Source organism: Aquarana catesbeiana, linkage group LG08, assembly GCF_042186555.1.
Source record: "Aquarana catesbeiana isolate 2022-GZ linkage group LG08, ASM4218655v1, whole genome shotgun sequence".
Taxonomy (NCBI): Eukaryota; Metazoa; Chordata; class Amphibia; order Anura; family Ranidae; genus Aquarana; species Aquarana catesbeiana.
The window spans coordinates 281,652,899-281,674,995 of NC_133331.1; the positions used below are offsets into that span (position 1 = coordinate 281,652,899).

Consider the following 22,097-nt stretch of genomic DNA (forward strand, 5'->3'; position numbering starts at 1 on the left):
CTGAACAGCTGCTTTTTCTCTTCGCACAGAAAACGGGGCTTTGAATTCGCATCGGACTGGTGTGAATAAAGCCTTCCTCTTTATCCCTAATGGATAGGAGCATTACTATAAGGTAGGGTTGCCACCTGTTCGGGATTCACCCGGGCAGTCCGGGTTTTGAATCATGTGTTCGGGTTTCAGGCAGACTGAAACCTGGGCACATTATTCAGATTGGGCTGTGATTCCCCAAGTAACCATGTAGTCACACACAAATCTGTTGCTGCCCAGGAGCTGCGAGCAGCTGTCTGGGAGCAGGTTCGGCATCACGGGGGGGGGCAGGGCAATGATGTCAGCAAGAGAAATTTGGCCACACCCACTGTTCGCTGCAGCACGCTATGCGCACCACATTACTACTCTCCTTGGGCCACCCAAAGGTGTCCAAGGCTGCTAAAGTGTTCGGGTTTGGCTTGAAGAAAAGGTGGCAACCCTACTATAAGGCATACCTCCCAACTGTCCCTGATTTTGCGGGACTGTCCCTGATTTGGAGCAATGTCCCTCTGTCCCTCATTCCTCCTTATTTGTCCCTCATTTTGGTCTGATCTATATAGATGTATATAAAGTGCACATTTTATCTATCAAAAAGTGTTTCCCAGTGCTAAACTTTTCATCCAATTTCTAAATTGCTGCATTTGTAAATTCCAAAAGCCAATATAAAGGAATAGTAATGGTAAAATAAGCACTTGTGGGTTTAACCAATCTTATTTTTTTGTACAATTCTCCTTTAAGGGGGTGTGGCAAAATGTGTGTCCTATGCCTGCATACTTTTGCTGATAGGTGTCCCTCATTCCCATCTCAGAAAGTTGGGAGGTATGCTATAAGGGACAGGTTGTATCAGCCCCTGTTGAGCTCACTATACAATATTCTTCACATCAGAGGACGATGGAGATATGTGGAGGTGATATGACCCCCCATCAAGTCCACACAGAGTGCTGGGACCTCCTTTTCTCTTCCTCCTCTCATAATAAAAAGACATTTTTACCTCCTCCCCATTAGGACTAATGAGGGCTTCAACAAAATGGCCACTTCCTGACCTGATAACAGGATTCTCTATTTTATTAAGGGAAACAACAATTATATTTTGAATTACAATTGTCACTAATAACCCTCGCATAAAAATAAATTATGTTATAACATTTCTTTTTAATATGTCAAAAATGCTGTTGAATGGTAAAATCTGTGCTACAACAAAATGTCAGTTCTATTACACATGAACTCATCGCCCTCTAGCGTCTCCTGGAAGTAACCTCCCCTCCAGCGGTGACTGAAGGACCAGCTGTACAGTTCGCTCCTCCCAGCAGCTTCCTGGTTCCCATAGCGACGTGCACGCGCAGACTCAATAAGCTATTCGGGATGTCGGCGGCCATTTTCTTGTAGCTCCAGTGGAGATAACAGAAACTTGTCACAACGTTCCTCTACCCTCCAGCAGCTGCTGGTACTTGTTTGGCTGGAGGGTGTCTGCAGAGCGAGGTGGAGGTAATAATGTCCTCTAATTGCTAATATGAGTTGGGGGAAAAGGGACTCCCAGGGGTTAAATGGGAGTCATGTGACCTCATGAGGACACATGTCATTTATAAAACTCACCAGCTGCTCAGGGGTGGGATTAGGTGCTTGTGGCTCCTTACAGTTTGTGACTCATTATTATGACTATTACAATACAATAATTGTCAGTGGTGGGCAAATCAAGGCAGCAGAGGTCTCCCTATGACATCACAGAGGGGTGATCTCCATCCTGAGTACAAGACGGGCACATCTGTAACTCTGAGCGGATTATTTATTGTATGATCACAACATAAGGAGAGGGCAACGTTTCAGAGTCAAGTCTTATGTTGTGATCATACAATAAATAATCCGTTTGGATGCTACTTTGTGTCGATCCATGGTGTGGTGGCATCGATCCATGGTGTGCTGGCATCAATTTATGGTGTGGTGGCATCAATCCATGGTGTGGTGGCATCAATCCATGGTGTGGTGGCATCAATTTATGGTGTGGTGGCATCAATCCATGGTGTGGTGGCATCAATCCATGGTGTGGTGGCATCAATTTATGGTGTGGTGGCATCAATCCATGGTGTGGTGGCATCAATCCATGGTGTGGTGGCATCAATTTATGGTGTGCTGGCATCGATCCATGGTGTGGTGGCATCAATCCATGGTGTGGTGGCATCAATCCATGGTGTGGTGGCATCGATCCATGGTGTGGTGGCTTCGATCCTTGGTGTGGTGGCATCGATCCATGGTGTGGTGGCTTCGATCCTTGGTGTGGTGGCATCGATCCATGGTGTGGTGGCATCAATCCATGGTGTGCTGGCAAATATCTACTTTGTGACTTGAACCAGTTCCCAGCTGGTTGTTGCTGCAGCACCCAAACTTTGAGAGCTTATCCAGGAACGTATGCGGTGGGAATATGAAGTATAACATCTGTAACTCCACCGCCCATCTCTAAATGTTTTATTATGAGAGTCCCCCCTTACATCAGGGTCCCGATCAGAGTCCCCCATTACAACCCCCCCCCCCCTTTACATCACAGTCCCTGTTACATCAGGGTTCCAATTAACCACTTGCTTACTGGGCACCTAAACCCCCCTCCTGCCCAGACCAATTTTCAGCTTTCAGCGCTGTCACTCTTTGAATGACAATTGCGCGGTCATACAACACTGTACACAAATTACACTTTTATAATTTTTCCCACAAATTGAGCTTTCTTTTGGTGGTATTTGATCACCTCTGGGTTTTTTATTTTTTGTTAAAAAAATTAAGAAAGACCGAAGTTAAAAAAAAAAAATACAAAACCGCTTTATATTTTGTTAATACATTTTGCAAACAGGTAATTTTTCTCCTTTATTGATGTACGCTCATGAGGCTACACTGATGGACACTGATAGGCTGCACTGATGGACACTGATAGGCTGCACTGATGGGCATTGATAAGGGGACACGGATGGGCACTGATAAGGCGGCATTGGTGGGCACTGAGAGGTGGCACTTATGGGCGGCACTGAAGGGCATTGATAGGTGGCACTGATAGCTGGCACTGCTAGGTGGCACTGATGAGACACTGATTGGCACCACTGGTGGGCATTGATAGGTGGCACTGATTGCTGGCACTTATGTACTGGTGGGCACTGATTTATGGCACTGTGGGCACTGATTTGAGGCACTGGCAGGCGGTAATGGTGGGCACATATGAGGCGGCTTCGCCTCTTCCTCTTCGGGACCGATGTCCCTACAACAGAAGCCGGTGATCGGCTTTTTTTTCTCCTCACGCTATAAGCGTGAGAAGAAAAAAAAACGATTGCCGATCTTCTGTTTACATCACGTGATCAGCTGTCATTGGCTAACTGCTGATCATGTGGTAAGGGGCCGGGATTGACCCTTTACTACGATCTGTGATCAGCCGAGTCTCATTGACTCGGGTGATCACAGCACCCTTCAGGGGGGCGTGGCGAGCGTGCAAAGGGGAGGACGTCTATTGACGGCCTCCCGGCAAAGCAGATCCGTGCTGCAGCCGTCATTCGGCTATAGCGCGGATCTGAAGGGGTTAAACCCCCCCCCCCTTACATCAGGGACCCGATCAGAGGCCCCTTACACTTCTCTTCAGAAAAGCCTATCCTACACACACCTAACAATTGTATTTTCATTTTCTCCATCATCTCATCCCCCACAGTTATTACCTTTTGTTCCACTTGACCCTCCTTTCTAGATTGTAAGCTCTAATGAGCAGGGCCCTCTGATTCCTCCTGTATTGATTTGTATTCTAACTGTACTGTTTTACCCCCATGTTGTAAAGCGCTACGTAAACTGTTGGCGCTATATAAATCCTGTATAATAATATAATAATAATATAATAATAGTCCCCATTAGGGTCCCCTCTTAAATCGGGGTCCCCATCAGAGTCCCCTGTTACATCAGGGTTCCAATCAGCCTCCCCCTTAGATCAGCCCCCCCCCCTTACTTCAGAGTTCCCATCAAAGTTCCCCCTACATGAGGGTCCCAATCAGAGTCCCCCCTTACATCAGGGTCCCCATCAGAGTCCCCTCTTAAATCAGGATCCCTATCAGAGTCCCCCATTACATCAGAGCCCCCCCCTTTCATCAAAGTCCCCATCAGGGTTCCAATCAGAGCCCCCCTTAAATCGGGGTGCCCATCTGAGTTCCCCCTTACATCAAGGTACCGATCAGAGACCCCCTTTACATTAAAGTCCACCCTTATATCAGGTTAACCATCAAAATCCCCCCTTACATCAGGGTCCCCATTGGAGTCCCCTCCTAAATCAGGGTCCTTATCAGAGTCCCCTGTGACATCAGGGTTCCAATCAGAGTCCCCCTTATATCAGTGTCCCCCCTTACTTCAGAGTTCCCATCAAAATCCCCCCTACATGAGGGTCCCCATCAGAGTTCCCCCTTAAATCAGGATCCCTATCAGAGTCCTCACTTACATCAGAGCCCCCCCCTTACATCACAGTCCCCATCGGGGTTCCAATCAGAGCCCCCCCCCTTAGATCGGGGTCCCCATCTGAGTTCCCCCTTACATCAGGGTCCCCATTAGAATCCCCCTTAAATTGGGGTCCCCATCAGAGTTCCCTGTTACATCAGGGTTCCAATCAGACCCCCCCTTACATCAGTCCCCATCAACGTTTCCCCTTACATCAGTGTCGCCATCTGAGTCCCCCTTACATTAGGGACCCTATTCGAGGCCCCCTTTACATTAGAGTCCGCCCTTACATCAGGTTCACCATCAAAATTCCCCCTTACATCAGGGTTCCCATCAGAGTCCCCCCTTGAATCAGGGTCCCCATCAGAGTCCCCCGTTACATCAGGGTTCCAATCAGAGTCCCCCTTACATCAGGATCTCCATCAGAGTCCCCCCTTACATCGGGGTCCCCATCAGAGTCCCCTGATTTAGAGTGCTGGATCTTGACCGATAGGTTGCCCACCCTTGGGGTTACTTCTGATACCTTGGGTTATTAGTATTTTCAGTCCTTTAAAAACACAACAGTGCTGATTTACAATAATATAATGCTTGTGATATTTTCATTGCTGCACATCAACAGTTGTTTTTTTTATTTTTTTTCCAGTGTCATTTATTGCACATCACTCGGGTTGAAGCAATTCCAGGTTTAATCAGTGTGGAGGAGACTGGTAAATGGGAGTTCACCAATCCCCAGCTACGTGCCTGTGGTCATCTGTGGAGGCATTGGGTGTGTGGGAGAGCAAGGTGAGCTTTGGGATTGGAGAATTAGGTGAATGGAGGCTTTTCCTTCTAGTGATATAAGCAGTCAGATACATGTACAGTTTATTCTATTAAGCCGTGAAGAAGGGGGAGGCCTCTTCCCCACATTGTGTTGGCTGTGTCCTTAAAGTGTCACTAAACCCACATCCTAACAAAATTATCAATAAATGGTGAATTACTTGCTGTGCATACTTACTCAGTCACTATGAGATTTGTTTTCTGTATTCTGCAAAAAAAAAAACCTCTTGATCCGGCTGCTCTCTATCTTCCCCTTCTGTCCATGACCTCAATTCAGCTAGGGATTTTGCAGTTGTGGTGGCAACTCTGCACATGCTCAGTTTTCAGTGAGTTTCTATGCTGAGAATTTCCTCCCTATCACATCTGAGCAGACCATGTGACTATAGAGTTACATATGTGGGTGTATACACAGTGGTAAATGACAGCCCACTCCCTCCCTCCTCCTCCATACCCACTACCCCGCTAAACACATGCAGATTCATGGAGGCTTCTCCTCCCTCTTATTCTAAGACAAAGGTTGGAGGGGCGGGACACAGATGTGGTTATCATCATGTACTATCAAGGGAGGGGTAATGTGCCATACAACCCCTGGTGTCATAAAAAGACTGTTAGAACATTCAGGAGGGGATGAAACAGGGGTTGGATGCACTAAGGCAAAAACCAGGAGGTGAAAAGTAACAATGATAATCATGTAAAAAGAGCAAGGGAGGGACTAATGACTACACCAGGGAAGGGAACCAGCTAAAGAATGGTGAGTATGTCCAGAGCCCCTTAAGAGAGGCTGTCCATTTGGAAAATCCATTCTTTAGCTGGTCTACCTTTCTTACCATGTTTCACATTAGGCCCATTTTTAGAATGTAACATGAAACATGGTCACAGTCTATCAAAAGGCCTTTTCATAACAAAGAGAGGATTGTGGAAATTATGTGTTTACCTTATTTTTGATTAGTAACATGAGATTTCTCACTTACTTTTTCATAAAGACTTAGGAATACATATTATGCCAAGTGGGAGCATTTAGAAGGACCCACGGATCTTTAGAAGGACACAAGGATCTGTAGAAGGAGGTCATGATGGAGAACCGGCCACCCCTCACATATCCGGGTAAGAGGAGACTTTAATTTCTTGTACTGAGGATCCACCTAGATACACACATCCTCTGATATAAAGACATAGAAACAATGTATTCAGTCAGTGTGTGTGTTTCCTACAGATGGATCCAGTAACAGAAATCCCCCAGAGAGATGTCCCCGTCCTCTGTATTCCTGGGATTCCATGCAAGGGAATGTCCTAAAGAGTTGTCAGGTATGTGAAGGACATTGTCTAGGGCCTCGTTCACATGGGGCATATCAATGTGTACTCCATGTAACGGGCTATGTTTACCTGCACAGGTGGTCCATGCTTCCCTGTGCAAACAGTCCTATTGATGTCTATTAGTACACAGCGGCCTCATGGACCCAACCGCAGCTCCCAATTTGACATCTGTGCAGAGAGAGTGTGTTTGGGGCAATGCACCTGCACTCACACAGATGTCGAATTGGGAGCAGTGCTGTGTCCTTGCAGCCACTGCGTCCCATCAGACATCAATGGGATTGTGTGCACCTGTACATTCCTATGGGTAAACATGGCCTTTTGCATGGGGTAAGCATTGATATGTTCTGTGTGAACCAGCCCTTATCTGTGCAATTTTAAACAGCCTAAAGCTGAAGTTAATCTGCTTATATTTTGCCCTCACTGGTTCCTCCCTACCCCCACATATGCCAATGAAATTGTTCTATTTTTATTACATACCTTATTTTAGATCCAGAAGGGTCATGATGGATCTCTCTGTTTTTCTATGCAATTCAGGCAGATCATGGCTGGTGGGAGGAGCTGGCACAGTGCTGTACATAGCTTCCTGAAAACATGACAGCACCCTGCCTTGGTACTTCTCTAAACAGCCCTCATCTCTGATGCAAGCAGTGGGCTGCCGGTTGGAGAAGGGGCCTTGATGGGTGAAGTTAGGCTCCTTTTACACTGAGGAGTTGTTCAAGCGCTTTTGCGTTTCAAAAAGCTTCTCTTTAAAATCAATGAATGTGTTCACACTGGGGTGGTGCGCTTCTGTTGCGGTAGAAATAATCCTGCTTTGCAGCATTTTTGCACTATGGTGGGGAGTTAAAAAAAACTGCACCAAGAATGCGCCTTGCCATTGAAAGCAATGGAAACGCAGTAAAAACGTGGCAAAAAACGCACCCAAAATGTGTTTTTGGAGTGGTTTTTGAGTCACATGTCCTTTTAAAACCACACCGCAAATGTGATATAATCACGGCAAAAACTCATATGCGTTTTTGCTGCTTTTTTGCAATGGATCAGTGTGAAAGTGCTCTTAGTCTGAAGGAGTGGGCATTCTTAAAGGGGTTGTAAACCCTCACGTTTTTTTTCACCTTAATGCATTCTATGCATTATGGTGAAAAACCTTCTGTAGTGCTGCACCCCCCCCCCCCTTTTCTTACTTGAACCCAATCGTTTCAGCGACGGGGATGAACACAGCAGCTCCAGCTGCTGTCTCAGGTCCTCATTGGACAGATTGATAGCGCTGTGACACGGAAGCCAGGGGGCGGGGCTGAGTCCTGCTGTCTGTGTTAATGGACGCAGCGACAGGACTTGGAAGCGAGCCCATACGGGTGCCCCCATGGAAAGCAGCTCTCCGTGGGGGGCACTCGAGAAGAGGAGGAGCCAGGAGCGCCACGGGGGGGACCCAGAAAGGATCGGGGCCGCTCTGTGCAAGACCCTTGCACAGAGGAGGCAAGTATAACATGTTTGTTATTTAAAAAGAAAAAACAAAGCTTTACAATCACTTTAAGCCTCATACACACAATAAGAATATCGGCTGAATGATCGTCTTTTTTTTTTTGCATGTCTCATATGCAGAACCAATAGCTTACTAAAGTTACGACAATTCTCATATGACAGAATTTAACTTCAGAAGTGATGTATTGTATTTTAATATATTCTTTCATTTCCAAGAATGTGTGGTCTTGGTCACACAATTTTTTTCATACACATACTATACTAATTACAAAAAAAAAAAAAAGTTCATTCTGTTATTGTACAAGAAAAATTTTTGTGTTTGTCCCTTCGGATATTTTCGCACAAGTTCAGATTTAACTATTACTCTTCTGTTGTGAATGATTACTCTCTGTGTTACCTAGGTTGATGGGGTGACTGTTATTAAAGTTGAAGATGACGAGATGTTTATGAGTGGTGATGAGGAAAATGAAACCCCTCCAGAGATCAGCACAGGTGAGTAATAAACACTAAATCCAGAGAAGAGTCCCAGATTCTCCTTGTTCAGTCACTACAACAATCTCTTCTTCTCCCCCCTCCTCTGTCAGTAGAATGTAGACACCTAGATCAGGGTTTATCAATCGGGGTGCCGCAAAGAATCCCCAGGGTTGTCGCGGCCACATCCCGGTCTGAGCGCTACTTTGTGGTATCTCCCGTTCACTGGGTCTCTGCGAGGAGAGAGAGAGAGCACAGCCTGAACGGCTCTCTCCTCCAGACCCCGGAGACACTTTGGCTGCTCATATGGATGTCAGTGTTGAGGAGAAGGAGGGGCATGTGAAGATTAAAGACATGGAACATTCTGTAGAGATCAGCACAGGCAAGTTGCAAATATTAAATCCAGAAAGATGATGAAATTCTTCTTGTTATGAGAACCTTTTTCAATTATTTTTGATTCTTCACATTTTTCCTTCCGTGTTTTCCTTTTATATGTGATGCATCATATTTTTCCATGTGTAGTATTATACTTCTTCCATAGACATTACCAGTCATTCATGGACGAAATGGACATACAAGATTTTTTTTTTTGTAGGTTTTCTAGGTCTGAAAAACCAGGGCCATGTTTAAATTAGACAGTCTTCCTTACATGGGGTTGTAAACTTTTACCCCTCCAAGACAACCACTACTTTGCTAAAGAAGCTAAGGGTAAAGGTGATGGACTGGCCAAGCATATCTCCAGACCTCAACCCTATTGAGCATCTGTGGGGCATCCTCAAACGGAAGGTGGAGGAGAGCAAGGTCTCTAACATCCACCAGCTCCGTGATGTCGTCATGGAGGAGTGGAAGAGGACTCCAGTGGCAACCTGTGAAGCTCTGGTGAACTACATGTCCAAGAGGGTTAAGGCAGCGCTGGAAAATAATGGTGGCCAAACAAAATATTGACACTTTGGGCCCAGTTTGGACATTTTCACTTAGGGGTGTACTCACTTTTGTTGCCAGCGGTTTAGACATTAATGGCTGTGTTCTGGGTTATTTTGAGGGGACAGCAAATTTACACTGTTATACAAGCTGTACACTCACTACTTTACATTGTAGACAAGTGTCATTTCTTCAGTGTTGTCACATGAAAAGATAGAATAAAATATTTAAAACGTGAGGGCCTGTATATATCTATATATATATATATATATATATATATATATATATATATATATATATATATATATATATATACCCGTATTTATTGGCGTATAACACGCACCCCAAGTTTAGGAGGGAAGTTTAAGGAAAAAAACTTACATTTAAATGCCCATCAATGCAGCCTCATCAGTGTCCATCTGCAACCTTGTCAGTATCCATCTGTAGCCTTGTCCCCCATTGCAGCCTTGTCCCCCCATTGCAGCCTTGTCCCCCCATTGCAGCCTTGTCCCCCCATTGCAGCCTTGTCCCCCCATTGCAGCCTCGTCCCCCATTGCAGCCTCGTCCCCCATTGCAGCCTCGTCCCCCATTGCAGCCTTGTCAGTGTCCATCTGTAGCCTTGCCCTTTGTTTGCAGAAATTCGTTTGAAAATGGCGCAGCCATTCTCGGCGGCTCTCGGGCCATTCTCGGCCACTCTCGGCGGCTTTCGGACGCACTCGGCCGAAAGCCGCCGAGAAAAGCCGAAAGCCGCCGAGAGCCTCCAAAAGGCTCACAATCGGTGGGGGATCGGCGTATAACACGCACACACGATTTTCCCCTGATTTTAAGGGGAAAAAAGTGCGTGTTATACGCAGATAAATACGGTATATATATATGTGTATATATATATATATATATATATATATATATATATATATATATCTATATGTATATATACATATATATCTTTGAAAATTGATCAATCTTGATGTACTGATGGCCTATCTCATTTCTTGAAGCCCTAAAATGCCAGGACAGTACAGATATCCCCCCCAAATGACCGCTTTTCGGAAAGTAGACAGTCAAAGGTATAAGAGGTATGGCGAGCTTTTGGAAGTTGAAATTTCTTGTCACAAATTTTGGGAAAATAAAGAAATGAAATAAAATTGTTTTTTTTTTACATACTGTCAACAGTGCAGTACAGTGTCATCATATGACAGGTGTGGTGGTAATGATTAGGCTCCTTTCACACTGGGGCGGGGGCGGCATCAGCAGCGGCGCTTTACCGTCGGTATGTGGTCACTAGCGGGGGGCGGTTTTATCCCCCGCTAGCGGCCGAGAAAGGGTTAAAATCACAACAAAGCGTCTCTGCAGAGGCGCTTTGCCGGCGGTATAGCCGCGCTGTACCATTGATTTCAATGGGCAGGAGCGGGGAAGGAGCGGTGAAAAGATGCTGCTGGCAGGACTTTTTTTCCTGTCCTGCCAGCGCACCGCTCCATTGTGAAAGCCCTCGGGGCTTTCACACTGGATACAAAGCAGCGGCACTTTCGGGTCGGTTTGCAGGCGCTAATATTAGCGCAATAGCGCCTGCAGTGTGAAAGGGCCCTTAGGGATACTGACTGGTGACAGTGTGCAAAAAAAGTTCTTTCTAAATATTTTTATTCAATTCTTTAACTTTTTTTTCTTTTTTTTAAGATTGTTTTTACATCCTGTCCTCACAGTAGTTCAGTGGGATAATAGTGACACTGTACAACTCTGGGGGGATCAGGGTTTTTTCTTACTATTATTGCTTATAACAGTGATGATCACTGTAACAAGCAATAGTTTTAGCTTTCATTCATGACAGCTTGTGATCCGTGTTCAGCGGACTCTGCGGTCATTGGTGTTTGCTTTGTGTACCAAATCATTTGGTGGGGGGGGGATTATGGTGTGGGGTTGTTTTTTTAAGGGTTGGGCTTGGCCCCTTAGTTCCAGTGAAGACAACATTTAAGGCATCAACATACCAAGACATTTTGGACAATTTCATACTTCCAACTTTGTGGGAACAGTTTGGGGATGGCCTCTTCCTCTTCCAACATGACTGCACACCAGTGCACGAAGCAAGGTCCATAAAGATATGGATGAGTGAGTTTGGGGTGGAGGATCTTGACTGGCCTGCACAGAGTCCTGACCTCAACCCGATAGAACACCTTTGGGATGAATAAAGCCTTGTACACACGATGTGATTGTTGGCAGGAGATTGTCTGATGACAGACTGTTGGCCTAAAATCTGACCATTAGTATGCTCCTTTTGACAGTTGTTGTCCAACTTTCTGCCAACAAATGTTGGATGACAGGCTAGTAAATTTTCGGCGGACAACAGTTGCTTGTCAGATTTTCTGATGGTCAGTACACAAGTCTGTCACACAAAAGTTGAAAGTACAAACACGCATGCTCCGAATCAATGCTCACCAAACACGTAATTACCAGAAGGGGCCCAAAGGGTGGCGCTCCAGAGCTAAAAATCCTTGTAGTAAGTCTCTACGTTCGTGTTTGCATGAAAATTGTGTACCGTTAGTATGCAAGACAAGATCCAGGCAAAAGACAAAAATCTGACGTTCAGTTGGCCAAAAATTGGATTGTGTGTACGAGGCTTTAGAATGGAGACTGTGATCCAGGCCTTCTCGTCCAACATCAGTGCCTGACCTCACAAATGCACTTCTGGAAGAATGGTCAAACATTCCCATAGACACACTCCTAAACCTTGTGGACGGCCTTCCCAGAAGAGTTGAAGCTGTTATAGCTGCAAAGGGTGGGCCAACTCAATATTGAACCCTACGGACTAAGACTGTGATACCATTAAAGTTCATGTGTGTGTAAAGACAGGTGTCCCAATACTTTCAACGTTATAGTGTATTTGTCAGGCAGGAATTTTAATGCAGAAGAGACATACTGGGGTTTATTTACTAAAACTAAAGAGTGCAAAATCTGGTGCAGCTGTTCATGGTAGCCAATCAGCTTCTAACTTCAGCTTGTTCAATTAAGCTTTGACAAAAAAAATCTGGAAGCTGATTGGTTTCTATACAGAGCTGCACCAGAATCTGCACTCTCCAGTGTTAGAAAATCAACCCCACTGTGTCTCTTCTGCATTAAGCTTCTTACCCGCTCATTTGTACTCTACACTGAGCTGCGCACATGCAGCCCAGCACACAGTTTCAGCAATGCCAAGATGAATAAACTCCTGTGCATGCACCAGATTGACATCATCTTACCCCTTCCATCCAAATGATCAAAGATTGTACCCAGAAGATCGGCAGCCATTTACATACAAGGTACCTGATAATGCCCCCTTTACCTTTGTAGTCAAGACTTTGTGGCTTGGAGTCACGAGGTGCTAGAAAAGCTTGTTCATTGATTTTGGTTCATGTTGACTTGATAGGAATTATGAAGTTCCTGTAGATTTGTGAGCCACACGTCCATGCTGTACACCATGTTCTGACATTGCCATTTGCTTGTGGCAGCAAAAAATAATGCCGCGTACACACGAGCGGACTTTATGGCAGACTTTGTCCGGCGTACTTTTCGCCGGACTTTCCAAATGAACGGACTTGCCTACACATGATCAATCAAAGTCCGATGGATTTGTACGTGATGACGTACACCGGACTAAAACAAGGAAGTTCATAGCCAGTAGCCAATAGCTGCCCTAGCGTTGGTTTTTGTCCATCGGACTAGCATACAGACGAGCGGACTTTTCGACCGGACTCGAGTCCGTCGGACAGATTTAAAACATGTTTCAAATCTAAGTCCGTCCAACTTTTGAGAAAACAAAGTCCGCTGGAGCCCACACACGATCGAATTGTCCGGCGAAATCCGGTACGCCGGACCAAGTATGCCGTAAAGTCCGATCGTGTGTACGCAGCATAAGAGTTCTAGGACTAGACAATGGGGGGTTATTTACGAAAGGCAAATCCACTTTGCACTACAAGTGCAAAGTGCACTTGAAATTGCACTGAAAGTGCACTTGGAAGTACAGTCACTGTAGATCAGAGGGGGATATGCAAGGAAAAGAAAAAACAGCATTTTAGCTTGCACATGATTGGATGATACTTTGCACTTGTAGTTTGCACTTGTACTGCAAAGTGGATTTGCTTTTCGTAAATAACCACCAATGTGTAATTGTAAAGCTCAGTTCTCCAGATTTTTGATCTGATGCTCACTTTCACTCACTCACTACGGTTCAGTAGGTCATGAATTTCAGATCAGCTTGTATACATCCATGTTGTACAGAACAGTTGGTTATTTGAAGCAGTTGTGGACTCTTCGTCACCTTGCACAAGCGGTGGTGTCCACTAAATCTATATCCTTGTGTCTATGTAAGAGTTTATTGTGTCTATGGAATTGTTGGGGTTTGGTTATTCCCTTAGGTTGTGTGAGCAGACAATTGGCAACTGAAGTTATATAACATTATAGCTTTACACTTTCACTAACACTATTTATGCATTACCTGCAGTTGGATCCAACAACAGAAACACACCAGAGAGATGTCCTCATCCTTTATATTCCAAGGATGCCACAGAGGAAGATCAGGAGATTCCTCAGGTAGATGGAATTAAGGCTATAAAAGAATATTGGGAATATTAAGTGCAGTGCTAATCCATATTGTGTGTATATATAATTTTTTTTTGCAAATATGCAAACAGTAAGTATAACACATTGACTGTGCAAAATAAATAAAGTGCTAGGTGCAAACAGCAATAAATGAATATAAATACAATTCATAAATTGAAACCACTAAAAAGTTCATATATGTGAAATGGCATTGTGAATAAATAACCCACCAGGGAAAAAACTAAACAGGTGAAATGAAATCACAAGTGTTTAGGTAGAAATCAATGTTGAACTTGAAGGTATATTTGACCTCTGAAGAATAGGCCACCATCCAGTAAGAAATCACCATCAGACATCCGAGGAGCAGTGGTGGGGATCGGACATCCGAGGAGCAGAGGTGGGGATCGGACATCCGAGGAGCAGAGGTGGGGATCGGACATCCGAGGAGCAGAGGTGGGGATCGGACATCCGAGGAGCAGAGGTGGGGATCGGACATCCGAGGAGCAGAGGTGGGGATCGGACATCCGAGGAGCAGAGGTGGGGATCGGACATCCGAGGAGCAGAGGTGGGGATCGGACATCCGAGGAGCAGAGGTGGGGATCGGACATCCGAGGAGCAGAGGTGGGGATCGGACATCCGAGGAGCAGCGGTGGGGATCGGACATCCGAGGAGCAGCGGTGGGGATCAGACATCCGAGGAGCAGCGGTGGGGATCAGACATCCGAGGAGCAGAGGTGGGGATCGGACATCCGAGGAGCAGCGGTGGGGATCGGACATCCGAGGAGCAGCGGTGGGGATCGGACATCCGAGGAGCAGAGGTGGGGATCGGACATCCGAGGAGCAGAGGTGGGGATCGGACATCCGAGGAGCAGCGGTGGGGATCAGACATCCGAGGAGCAGAGGTGGGGATCGGACATCCGAGGAGCAGAGGTGGGGATCGGACATCCGAGGAGCAGAGGTGGGGATCGGACATCCGAGGAGCAGAGGTGGGGATCGGACATCCGAGGAGCAGAGGTGGGGATCGGACATCCGAGGAGCAGCGGTGGGGATCGGACATCCGAGGAGCAGAGGTGGGGATCGGACATCCGAGGAGCAGAGGTGGGGATCGGACATCCGAGGAGCAGCGGTGGGGATCGGACATCCGAGGAGCAGCGGTGGGGATCGGACATCCGAGGAGCAGAGGTGGGGATCGGACATCCGAGGAGCAGCGGTGGGGATCGGACATCCGAGGAGCAGAGGTGGGGATCGGACATCCGAGGAGCAGCGGTGGGGATCAGACATCCGAGGAGCAGAGGTGGGGATCGGACATCTGAGGAGCAGCGGTGGGGATCGGACATCCGAGGAGCAGCGGTGGGGATCGGACATCCGAGGAGCAGCGGTGGGGATCATACATCCGAGGAGCGGCGGTGGGGATCGGACATCCGAGGAGCGGTGGTGGGGATCAGGCATCCAGACATCGGCGGGGACCGGGCATCCGGGGCTCTTCTCCTCTTCGCTTCCGCCGTGCGTCTCCTCCCCTCCTCCTAGGCGTCCAATAGAATCACCTGTCCTTTCAGCCAATTGGGTGATGGGTATCAGACCCGCTTCCCAATTGGCTGGGAGGAGGATCAGTGTTGCAATATTCATTCGCTGTTGCAACACACCTGGGTGGGCTCCGGTCGCACTCTCTGTGTCCCGAGCCCACCCTATTTTAAAGCCTATTAAAGCCTATGGCTCTAATCAGGTGCCAAAAAAAAAAAAAAAAAAAACCCTGGCCGCTGTAATTCATGCGGCCGGTGCCCTGAAAGGGGCCAGACGCATGAATAGTGCTATGCAGAAATCTATCCATTCCATATAGGGGGTGGCCTGGAGAGAGGGGTGGTGACCGGGTGCCCCTAATGGACGGACTGCCCCTGGACCCAATGCCAGCGGTACAGAGTCAAACATATAAAAGAGTATGTCAAGAAAAAATGTAAATAAACATATTTTTGCACATCTTTGCAATACATGCACTTTACACTTTTTTTTTTTATCCCTTTAACACACTGAAAGTACAGAAAACTGTTGATGTTCAAGAAATATAGTGTGCACCTACTTTTCTTTGACAACACAGCGAGGGGAATTCAGTAAAGCACCACCAACACTTTTCTGTTGCATTGGCCCTTTAATACACCAAAGCCACATTGCCGCAGTTTTGGTGACAGTTCTAAGATCTAAGACAGATTCATGTTGTACTTCATTTTATAACTTTTACTATGTAACAAATTGAAAAAGAGTTACACTGTATCTCCAGTTAGTAGATAATGAAACTGGAGATAATTAAGATCAACTCAAAGTTGGAGTACAGAGTGACTGACGGTGAATGGCAGTGCACGGATTCCTTAGCAGCTATTGGTCTAAATCAGTGGTTCTCAACTCCAGTCCTCAAGTACCCCCAACAGGCCATGTTTTCAGGTTTTCCTTTATCTTGCACAGGTGCATTAAATCAGAGTCAGTGGCTTGGTATTTTAGACAGCTATTTTATCTAAGAGAAATTCCCAAAACATGGCCTGTTGGGGATACTTGAGGACTGAGGTTGAGAACCACTCTTCTAAAGCGCATGTGTCAAATCCAGCCCTCCAGGCCATTTCATGTGGCCCTCGCCCCTCTCCTGTAGCTGCGGCACCCCATTGTCTCTGCCCTACCTCATCTCAGCAGCTGGAAACAGAGAGGAGGGCAGAAATCCTCCTACAGATCCTGCGCTTCCCAGTGCAGCCACAGAGAGGCTCATCTCTGCCATCCCCATCCTAGCAATCTGCAGTAGAGGGGAAGACAGAATGCCTCCTACAGATCCTGTGCCTGTCTGTGCAGCACCCCCTCGTCTCATCCTCCCTTGGTCTCAGCATTCAGCAGAGACCAGCACCTGACCCCAGCCCTCCTCTGGTCCTCCTCCAGACCCTGCACTTTCTGCTTCCCAGCTCCACCACCAGCTTCCCTCCAGCAGCAGCACAATGGGATGTGCAATGTGATGTAAGGGAGGGTGGAGAACGCTAAACTTCTAATGGGGGGGTGCTCTGGACACCTGCCTCTGATTATTATGTAAATAATATAATTCTATGCCATTTGAAAAGGAGGCTTGCACACCGCTGGTATCTTTCACAAGAAATTCTATTGGAGACTGATTAGACATAACGCCATTGCAGGACCATATTCTGTCTGAGCAGTCTCCAATAAAGTTTCTTATGGATGATGCCAGCGATGTGTGCCCCTCCTTTTCAGACTTGCATCATCTTCTTCAGAAGTGTGGGTGGACTTTGTGCCAGTCTGCACCTGCCCTTCACAGCCCAAGTCTTAGGCTATTAATAAAACCAGTAATAATTGAATGTAGAGGCAATTATTTATTACGGTAAAGGGTAGATACATTTATATAGTCTTACAGATACAACCGACCGTTTGAGAGCAACCATAATGATGGTGCGGCCTGCAATGAAATTGAGTTTGACACTCCTGGTCTAAAGAGTGGTTATGGAATCCAAGCACTGCCGTCTGCTGTCAATCACAGGTAAGGTGGACCTGATGGGGAACTACTCGTCTCTCAGAGTTCCCCACCCCACAACAAAACTCCTTGGCTATGTGCTTGTCTGTGGTAAAGGATAAGTTCACCTTTTCACCAAAAATAATAAATGCACATTTTTTTGCAGGTAAAAAAAATATGCATTTATTATCTTTTGTTACAGGAGCCTGGAAAGCATTGCAGATCGCTGATGTCATGCAGGTCTCCCGCAGATCTGTCACTGTATCGGCTTCCCCATACCTTGTACAAGAAAGCCTCATACATGCTGACAGGAAGAATGAATAGTAGTTCATGGAAAACGACAAGCCTACAGCCGCAAAGGCTGACGGATCTTGTAGCTTTCCATTGATAGAGATCTGTGAATGAGTGGTGTGGCTGGGTGTCTAGCTAGCTGTCACAGCGGGGGAGCAGGAGGTGCTGGGGCCAGTGCATTCATAACATGTTACACACCAAATATGCATGTAACATGCTATGAAAGGTGAACTTATCCTTTCAGTAAGTGACCACACTGAAGGAGTGTCCAATATGGATGACTCCTCTAAAATTCATATTCACTATATTACCAAAAGTATCGGGACACCTGCCTTTACACACACATGAACTTTAATGGCATCCCAGTCTTAGTCCGTAGGGTTCAATATTGAGTTGCCCCCCCCCGTGCAGGGGGGGGCCAACTCAATATTTAGGCTCCATTCACACTAGCGCGTTTTTTGATGCATTTTGCATTTTGCAGAAATGCACGGGAATTTTTTAACATGGGTTCCTATGGAACATGTTCACATCAATGCCTTTTTGTTTCTCTGCATTTTTGGAAAGGGTCAGGGACTTTTTTTCTGGTACAATGTTTTTATTGGAAAAAAAAAGAAGGGAAAAACCCCAGATAACGAATTCCCACGCAGGGGATATGTACAAAAACATAAGAAAGAGGTTTACATAAAAGTACATGATGAAACATATTTTAAGAGTGTATTATATCAACTGACATTGACCTACCAGTTAGGGCCGTAGGTCAGTGCGCTATGTCCAGGCCATGGGGCCCAGGGGCTGAGGCAGACAAGGGTGAGCAGAGTTGTCCGCAAAACAGGGAAGAGGGTGACAGACAAACACGAGGAGAGAAAAAAGAAAAAAGAGAAGGAGGGGAAAGAGAAGAAGGGAAGAACACATATACCATTACGGGGAGGGGGGGGGGGGGAGGTAAGTGTAGGATAGAACGTCGGGCGAGAGGCCCAGGAAGAGAGGAAATGGGAGGAGGGGGGAAAGGGGTCCCCCAGGCTGGAGGTTAGTTCAAAATGAATTTACAGACCTAGACTAGTTGGATTTAGGTTGGGGAGTGTGTAGGACCACCACGGGGCCCATACCTTAAGAAATTTTGCATGGGAGTTGTGAAGGACGCTGGACATTTTTCTCGTGGATCATGAGGGTCGTCAATGAAGTCTTCACCTCTGCGAATGAGACAGAGGGTTTTTTCCAAGCCCTCGCTATTGTTCGTTTGGCGGCAATAAATAAGTATGTAGCTAGTTTCTGTTGATGAGAGAAAAGGCCCGGAAGCGGGCAATGAAGTAATGCAAATTTGGGGTCTTTGCGGAAGTGAACATGAAATAGGGAGGAAAGTAGACCAAAGACCCTTGACCAGAAGCCTACAAGACGGGGGCAAGACCACCATGTGTGCAGTTCATCTCCTCTTTGACCACAACCTCGGAAGCATCTATCATTGCATGATGGGTTTAATTTGGCGATGCGGGCTGGAACCCAGTACCAGCGCAGGAGGACCTTATAGGCCGCTTCCAACGTGGCAGTGTTAAAGGAGCATTTTGCTATGCTGGACCAGGCTTTACTCCAATCCGCTAGATCTATGGGGGATAGGTCGCGTTCCCATTTAAGCACATAGGAAAGGGTAGTGGAAGTGTTGCCAGCAGTTAGTAAGGAGTATATCATGGAAATGGTGCCGCGAGCACCCGGGCATTGTTGGCAGAAGTGCTCAAAGGCAGTCATTTGATACGGGAAGGAGCCTAGGCGCCGGAGGGAAGTTATCCAGTGTCGCAGTTGAATGTAGCGGAAAAGTTCAACAGGTGGAGCATCATGGGTCTCTTGAAACGAGGACCACGCAGGGAAGGCGCGGGTACGAAGAAAGTGACGAACCAGGGAGAACCCATGGGCGGGCCACCACGAAAAAATATGGGGTTGTTCCAGGCCCGGTGGGAACATAGGGTTATTCAAGAGGGGAAGCAGCGGTAAGAATGGGGACATAAGTTTGCCTGAGTATCGAATCGAGTCCCACAATTTCAGACTGTGCGTCATGAGGGGGCTAGCAGAAGGCGGTCGCATTTTAGGGGGTAGCCACAATAAGGCCGAGATAGGGACAGGCGCGCAATTGGGTATCAGAGGTCGCGTGGAGCATGGTGAGTTGGGAAATTTGGGCTGCTTGGTAGTACTTTGCAACGTCCGGAACGCCTAGTCCACCCCGTAACCTATGGGCATAGAGAGTGGAGCGGGAAACTCTGGGGCGTTTATGTGCCCAGAAAAAGGAGAGAAGTCTGTTCTGGAGTAGCCGCAGATAGAAGGCAGGGACCCGGACAGGAAGGGTTCGAAAGAAGTAAAGAATCTTTGGGAGAATGGTCATCTTGACCGCATGGATACGACCGATCCAGGATAAAGTGGGAAATCGCCAAGAAGTCATGAGGGCCGTGATGGTGCGTAAGAGTGGGTAATAGTTGGCGGAGAAAAGGGAGGCGTAAGAAGGGGTCAACTTAACGCCCAAGTAGTCCAGAGAGGAACTTGCCCATCGGTAAGGGAAGGAAGATTGGAGATGTAAGACTAGGGGGCCTGGGAGAGTGACATTCAGGGCGGTAGTTTTGTGTGGGTTGATACGGAGGCCAGAGATAGATGAAAATCGGGTTAGAAGGGCCTGGAGATTTGGTAGGGTGACGATGGGGTTGGTGAGGGTTAGGAGGGCATCGTCAGCGAACATATTCAGTTTATAGTTGTCACCTGCGTAAGGGATGCCCGTGATATTAGGGTCTGCCCTGAGGGCAATAGCTAGCGGCTCAAGGGCAAGAACAAAAAGGACCGGAGATAGAGGGCAGCCTTGCCTCGTTCCTCTAGAGATAGGAAAAGAGGGCGAAAGGCAACCAGCATAGCGGACCGAGGCAGAGGGGGTTGAGTAAAGGGCCGTCAGCCACGATAGAATCGAGTCGCCAAAGCCCCAACGTTGTAGCACGTAACGAAGATAGTCCCATGAGAGGGTATCGAAAGCTTTATAAACGTCAAGAGAGAGGAGAAAGCCTGGGATTTTGCGTTGCTGCAGTAGGGTGATCAAGTGAACAACTTTCCGGACATTGTCCCCCGCCTGACGGCCAGGTACAAAGCCCACCTGGTCTCTATGAACCAAGGAGCGCAAGTATTTGTTAATGCGAAAGCATAGGATTTTCCCCAAGAGTTTCACATCCTCATTTAATAGAGAGATTGGGCGAAACGCCTGGGGTTCGTGAGCCTCCTCTGTGGTCTTAGGAATCATGGAAATGTGAGCTCGTAATGAGTCCGGGGAGGGCAGCGCACCTTGTTTCATGCAGTTGAAATAGGCTGTCAGATGGGGGAGCAAGAGGGGAGAAAGCTTACGGTAGTATAGTCCGGTGAAGCCATCTGGGCCCGGGGCCTTCGAAACACGAATACCCTTGATGGCCTGAGTCACCTCCAGTTCGGTAATGTCAGCATTAAGAGTCGCACAGGCTTCTGAGGAGAGAGGCGGAAGATGAAGATCACGGAAGAAATCGTCCGCGAGATTAAGAGGGAAGGGGGAGGGTTTGCTATAAAGTGAGGCTAGGAAATCTGCCAGGGCTGCAGTGACTTTGCTCGGATCTGAAGTGAGGTCTCCATTAGCAGTACGGAGGCGGATAGGTTTATGGCTGCGAGATGTAGCATTGAGTTTCTTAGCCAGCATTGCGCCCGGTTTATTCGCGCAAGAATAAAATTTATGTTTAGCCCACCGCAGGGCCCTCTCGGTTTGGTCGGAGGCCAACAAGTCTAATTCGGCTGCAAGGGTGTCCCTAGCTTTCTTATTTGCTAGCGTGGGGTGGGATTTCCACTCTGCATCAGCGGAGGCCAAAAGAACTGTAAGTTCCCGGGTCCGCTTTTCCCTATGGCGTTTGCGGGAGGATGCCAGTTGTATACAGTGGCCCCTCATGGTAGCCTTGTGGGCCTCCCAAAGAGAGATGGGCGAAGACACAGAGCCTACATTTTCTTTGAAGAAAGTTTGGAGTCGCGTATGGATTTCAAGAAGGGCATCTTGTGATGTAAGAAGTGAGTCGTTTAATCGCCATTGAAAGGTAGGGCGTGTTAGGCTCGATTCACACCTATGCATGTTGCTTTTGAGCGTTTTTGGAGGTTTTTTTTTCATGCTTGCCACGTTTTTGCCGCGTTTTTGCCGCGATTTGCGTTTTGCGTTTTTTTTTTTTTTTTTTTTTTTTTTTTTTTTTACAGTCTTAAAAAAAAATTAAAAAAAAAAAATAAAAAAAAAAAAAAACCGGCAAAAA

The 22,097-nt window shown here is 46.8% G+C and overlaps 1 protein-coding gene across 1 annotated transcript in view; it reads left to right on the forward strand.

Annotated features, from left to right (window-relative positions):
- The first annotated feature begins 1,378 nt into the window (after window positions 1-1,378).
- LOC141104662 (uncharacterized) overlaps window positions 1,379-22,097 on the forward strand; it is an 81,480-nt gene continuing 60,761 nt past the window's right edge. Inside the window, exons 1-6 of the mRNA XM_073594329.1 lie at window positions 1,379-1,512; window positions 5,114-5,253; window positions 6,270-6,390; window positions 6,500-6,591; window positions 8,478-8,568; window positions 13,940-14,028. Coding sequence (XP_073450430.1) covers window positions 6,357-6,390; window positions 6,500-6,591; window positions 8,478-8,568; window positions 13,940-14,028 — 306 coding nt within the window. The 5' untranslated portion in view covers window positions 1,379-1,512; window positions 5,114-5,253; window positions 6,270-6,356. The remainder of the gene's footprint in view (window positions 1,513-5,113; window positions 5,254-6,269; window positions 6,391-6,499; window positions 6,592-8,477; window positions 8,569-13,939; window positions 14,029-22,097) is intronic.